Source organism: Gymnodraco acuticeps, unplaced genomic scaffold, assembly GCF_902827175.1.
Source record: "Gymnodraco acuticeps unplaced genomic scaffold, fGymAcu1.1, whole genome shotgun sequence".
NCBI lineage: Eukaryota > Metazoa > Chordata > Actinopteri > Perciformes > Bathydraconidae > Gymnodraco > Gymnodraco acuticeps.
The window spans coordinates 2043201-2049545 of record NW_022990368.1 but is presented as its reverse complement, the minus strand read 5'-3'; the positions used below and the strand labels follow the sequence as shown (position 1 = coordinate 2049545).

At 38.3% G+C, this 6345-nt stretch overlaps 1 protein-coding gene across 1 annotated transcript in view; it reads right to left on the bottom strand.

Moving 5' to 3' along the window:
* Nucleotides 1-1819: 1819 nt before the first annotated feature.
* The window catches only part of LOC117551405 (CUB and sushi domain-containing protein 1-like), a gene marked incomplete at its 3' end in the record, with an annotated part of 111317 nt that continues 106791 nt past the window's right edge, over nt 1820-6345 (bottom strand). The window contains exon 14 of the mRNA XM_034224292.1: nt 1820-1960. Coding sequence (XP_034080183.1) covers nt 1820-1960 — 141 coding nt within the window. The remainder of the gene's footprint in view (nt 1961-6345) is intronic.

Sequence of the window (6345 nt, the reverse complement as noted above, 5' to 3'; positions counted from 1 at the left end):
TACGAGTATGACATACCGACAGCCCATTCAAGCCCATTTGTATGTACATGTGTGTTAGGTATAAAGGGCATACCAGAGAAAAAAAACATGCACTTTGACACCAGATATAGAGAGAAGTGGTGGAATAGATTGGCAGGAACAAATCAAGGAGAGGAATGTATATATATGAACAAACACAATGACAATTTACCAAATATTGAAATGATATGTGTAAGCTCGAGAAGGAAAAGAGAGTGTACGATGAGTGTCTGGGTTGTAGCTTTTTTTTTTTTAAAACGAATCAATTTTAGATAGTAAATGATTGGAATTAAACATTTGGTCTAAAAATAGGTAATAGAGAATATGGTTTTGTTAACAGTCCATTAGTGAAAACACTTTTTGAACATAATAATCCCTAATCCAATTATGGCGATGATGTCTTTAAATATCCTTAACTGTCATTACATTGAAGTAAATCATCAGACGTGGAAACCATTTACCCTATGGGATCAATTTCCCTTGACTTTTATTATTATATTTGCACATAACTGCTCAATCTGGTGTGTCAAAGTTCATATTTGACTTTCAAACATTCATATAAATAGAGACTGATGTAGCCACTGAAACTCAAATTGATATTCATATATGCATTAAAATGTTAATGGGCCAAATTACAGATACAGCACAAAGATGCCTGATTTTTATTAAATCCCTAAGTACAATTCATATGATCATTTCAAATTACATTCCTAGAAAGTTTCATGATCACAAACTATATGAATAAAGTTCAGCTTTTTTGGTAAAGAGTACAGGTAAGTACCTTACTGTATATACAATCCAGTTGACCATAGAAATAATAAAAAAGCAAGCGAGTATAATCATTTGTATTTACTCTTAGACATATTAGTGAGTTAAACATGATTCTGATGGAATATGTCTGCTTCCAATATTGCATTTAACCTTTAATTTTTGTAAAGCACCTTGAATTGCCTTGTGTTGAAAGGTGCTATATAAATAAACTTGCCTTGCCTAGGATTAGCGTGCAAAAAAGTGTTAGAGGTCGGATCTTTTTTTAATACTCTGCTGTGCCGAAGACCCGAAAAAAAAGTATTCTTTCATTTGTCAAATGTCACCTCTCAAGGAAGAGTCAGAGACAAGGTCATTTGGGAGGCAGCGTGTGAAATGGTGCAAAACCGCATGCTAATCACAGAGAATGAATCAGAATAAACCATGCAGAAGTATTCCAGCTTAGTGCAGATAAATACACAGGCTGCAGTAGTCAGGTTCAAAGCTGACAATGGGACAGGTTTAACTAGCATGAGTAAGACTTAAAAACAGATGATCAGTCAAGCAGTAACACTGCAGGAGTGATAAGGGAAGTGCTTAGAGACCATCTCCCCTTATTCAGAACATATTGTATATTGCTGCTGCATTGGGTTATAGACAACTAACATTCCTGTGTATATCTCTTTTTCTATTATTATTCAAAATGATGTGGCAAACTGCTGTATCCATCAAGAAACTTGTTTTTGCCCCTTTTCCGAGGAGCTGACCTCAGAAATCTGTTGCTCATCTGCTGTCCTTTATGATTGTTGAAGAATGTTGCGCTATCAAACCTCCATTGTAGTGGCTCTAAAAACATCTCAAATGGGATGTGATGCTGACATTTGTCTGGATCACTACACACAGAGAGAGTCCAACAATACACACTAGAAATAGTACACAAATGAAGGCCACATCACACATAATAGTTTTTGAACCATTTCAATGTGTGTTTAGTTTGATTGGGTTGCATGCAAATACAGTGACAAACAGAGATACAAAGATAGGTTGCACATACTGGTGTAGCTGATATTGAAGCCTTTTCCAGTATTGGAATGATCTGATTGAAATTCCAGTCTCATAATGTGTCCATTCGAGGCGATCTGTGATGGAACATCTTTCCCCGAGAACGTCCCGAACGTTGTTGGCTCAGACAGGCCTGAAATAGAACAGAGTTCAAACACACGTTTTAATGGTGCCCATCTTATTCCAGCTCAATAACATTAGGCCAAGGACATACTTGGAAAGTGAAGGACTTCTGTGAAAGACTAATACAAAACACCCTATGAGACTCAAGAGATGTAGCAAGTGTTATTATGCAAGAAAAAGAAAAATACTGTGAGATGACACTAGGGGTGCAACAACTAATCGACTTAATCGATTACCAAATTAGTTGGCAACTAATTCAGTCGTCGATTCGTTGGTGACGTCATCACATGTGTTCTACACCCCGTTAAGCTCCAACGTTATCGCTCTTTTTTATCGGTACAGGAGACATTTAAAACATATGTCATATGTATTATTGCTACATAAACATTATATCGCAGTCTTAGTGTCGCCAACTCCGTTTCTAATATGCAATATGACTACAAAATGCGTCTATAATGTATTTTCGATCTTCCCAATTCAGACGAGAGATCTCTCCCCCGCCTGCTTGCGAGGGGGCGGGGCAGTTTACACACACACACGCAGCTGCTACATGCAGCAACACACACACGGAGGAGATGGCGGAGAGAACGCGCTCCGAGGTGTGGTTAAACTTTAGCCGTCTCGATGTGGACAGTGCTCGTTACCAAAAGTGCAATAACAGTTTAGTATGTAAGGGCGGTAACACGAGCAGTTTGTTTAAACATTTATCAAAAGTGCTCCACATTCAGACGGAGGAATGCACCGGGTTCGACTGTCTTTCTAGCAGCTCTGTAGCTCCATCCACGAGTAACGTTTCCACGTCAGGTATGTTATGTATGCTAGCAGCAACACACGGAGTTAACTCAGTTATACAAACATGGGTTAATGATTATAGGAAACTGAGTTATTTATTTTGTTAAAGTTTCAGCTATTCTGTTTACAGTCTATCATCAGATTATTTAATACGATTTGTTAAAACATTGTTGTTTCTTTTGATGTGAAATATTATGCATTTAATTAAAATAAAAAGCAATGTTAGTTTTGTTCACAATTTGTTTAGTTAGTTTACCTTATTTCTTGTCAAAATAACCGTTAATACTATCGTTAAAAGGACTGGATCGATAAGCAGTATCGATATAAGTAATAGTACAGTTAAAACCTTAACGATCCGAATAATCGATTACTCGTTTCATTAATCGATAGATTAATCGATTATCAAATGAGTCGTTTGTTGCAGCCCTAGATGACACCATAGAATCCCAGACTCCTGAAAAAGTTAGCAAATCCTAAAATGTTGTTTTGAATTCATTTGAAGACAAATGCAACCAACGTACATGGTCTACTTTATTAAGTATGCCACCTCTCTAGAAATCAGCGAAGAGAAAATCACCAGAGAAAAGGGTTTTTGAAAGCACAATGGCTAGCACTATTAGCCCATCACCCGCCTGTCAGTCGGCTTAAATAATTTAATGGAGTGAAAAGAACCAATTCAATTCACTTTATTCAGTTCTGTAATACCGTCAATACCAAATGGAGAAAAAAATCCATCATAGAACCTGAATTTAAAATCTAATTTAAGAAATGTAAACAAGTATTAACAGCAAACTGTGCCAAATGATTGATTTGTTGTATTAAAACGTTGCAGCTGTTTCCTGGAGGAGAACATTTTGACTACTTCATCAGCCTTTTCGGAGTTTTAACATCAGCAGTGAGCTACATTGTCTTTGTTGTTACAAACTATGTGTCGGACATTTTGGTGTTTTTCAATCAGGCCAAGGATTACTTTCTTTTCTACAGGTTTAGTATTTTGCTGAGACCATTGAAATTATGATACAAAGTATAATTAATGTACAGGATACATCCTGTCTATACAAAGCTCTAACTTTCCAACTTAATGGACAAAATAGGAAGTGATCTGAGAAATGTAGCCCCCTGTTTTGTACTGCATTGGAGCACCTTTAGCACCATTAACACCTCCCACATGTCTCTGCAGTGACTCAGCAAAAGACCTGTTGGGTTCTGGTGTTAGAGAAAACCAGAAAGGCATCAGTGCCTTGAAAAAAACTCAAAGGTTGGTACGTAGATGCTCTTTTCTACAGATGCCGCTACATTTGAGTGAATACCAGAGAGACTGACATCAGGGGATTGTGGTGTGTAGGTCATTAAAGTTATTTCGCCTGAATGTGCCTTGAATCTCACATTTCTGGACAACTCTATCACCATGCCAGGGAGCATTATCCTGTTCCAAGTACCCATCATCCCCTTTAGGGTACATGATTTCAATGAATGGCTGAACCTGGCTGCTATGTTAGGGTATGCTGTGGCATTAAGGCACCGCTCTATAGCCATTAAAGGCCCCACTGTATACCAATTGAATGGCCTCCGCAACCATTACACCTCCCGCACTGGCCTGCACGGCTGTAACCATGCATCACCTCATTTCAGTCTGAGACATTTGTGTCACAGCATAGGACCATTTACTACAACAAATGGCTACATGATTTGTTTTGGCAGAATACACTCTGCTCTTGAGGGTGCTCTCAAATGATCCAACCAGCAGCGACAGATTCAGTGGGGAGCATAATAAAACCCTAAAGAGCTACACAGAACAACCCAGCAGGCTCATAGCAGTGAGATATGGTATGGACATAATGCAAAAGGAAATAAATGCTAGCTCCAAATATGGTGATAAGACAGTTGAACAGGAGGAGGCTGAGGTGGTTGATGGAGAAATTAATCGCCTGCAGCCAGCAGCAGTAGTTTGTAGCAGGTACAAATAAACAGATTACCCACCACCAGCAGCAGCACCATGATAATCATCAGTAAGTAAAGGATATTGTGAAGTTCTAAAGACCACCGTATTGTCTTGATTGAAAGAAACTGGAATTATATTTTTCCAGTGTGATCGGTGATTCTAAATGTCATCTGATGCTGATGAGCTATCAGAATGCACAACTTCAGCTCCCGGACAGAACTAACACAATGCTTGTTGCTGATGGCCCACCAGGAGTCTAGAAGATTGGTGCTGGGAGAAGCAGCACGGGTGATTATTCATTATAGGCTTTGCCACACAACATTGCCATTGTTATTCCACTAAGGACCTTCTACTGAAAGGCAAATGGTTTGATGCGGTGTCTTGTATCTTGTGTATTTTTCATTGATTTCCTTTGAGAATGCCATTGCTCCAATTCCAGGCACCTCTGTGGTCTAAGTGATGCTCACATTAACCCTCTGGCATCTGCAATTATGTTTGAAATTCATTTAACAATATTAAACTCTAGTGTTGGTAATCCATTCCCATTTAGAGCAAATGCGTGTATACATTTGCAGTTACAATACCAATGTAAGACTTACCTCCTCCTGTCATTGAGTGTATTCCTGTGAGAGTCTATTTAGGAAACCTCACAAACAGATGTTACTGTATGATTGTGTATTAAATATCTTAGGGGCAAGTACAATATCAGAATAATGTACACAGCTTAAAATACGCCTTGCATATTGGTATACTTAATGGCTGAAGTGCATGGTATAGAGTATAGACACTGTTTCATATCTTTTCATTTAAAGCAATCAAAGTATTTAAACATAACAATCTGCACAATCCATCACAGTGTGTTTTAGATTACATTGTTAAGTACATATCCTCCAGTCAAAATAATGTTATAAATCCACCTACAAAGTGAGATGAAATGCGGTGTGAGTAAGCGACCCAGACCATTTTTGCACAGGCCAACAGAAAGCTTACATTTCTTCCTCCTTGACTTTTGGATTCCTTTCACTTTAGAGTCTATTCGGCTACACAGCTGAATGAGTTGCACAGTGCCAGTCTCTTTGTTCTTCAGCAACTCAAAAGCTTTCACTCCATCAACTGTTGCATTGATAGGCAAGAGACCAGAAGTGGGAAGAGAAGCAATGAGACAATAGCTGAAAGAGTGACAAGGTCCTACATTATCTTATCTAAGAGAGGAGATTCACAGAAAAGCCTTTTGTAAAAGTCTATCACCATCTTCTATTATATTAGATGGCGACCCTTTATAAAGTGTTTAAAAGCATGCTTTAAGATTCTAGGCAGGGTTTAATGTTACTGTTCTGCAGCTCAGAAGATTAATGGCTTGATTATTACTTTGCCCTGTTCACTTGTGCTCGCCATTTGTTTTTATTTCAATTATCTATTATCCAGGGATTAAATAAGAAGTCATATGCTTCAAGGTCATATCAACTCCTTGGTGAATGGAACAGCCCTTGGGTCTCTCCCATGCAGGCCCAGGGACACTTTTAACTTATGGCATTAGAATGCAAATGATGTTTCCCCTTGCACTAAAGCATCCTTTGTATGTATGCATGTATTAAAGGCATAGCAGCAGACTGTTGGTCACCACATTGGTTTTATACCAGCACAGTTGTTAATAATAAGGA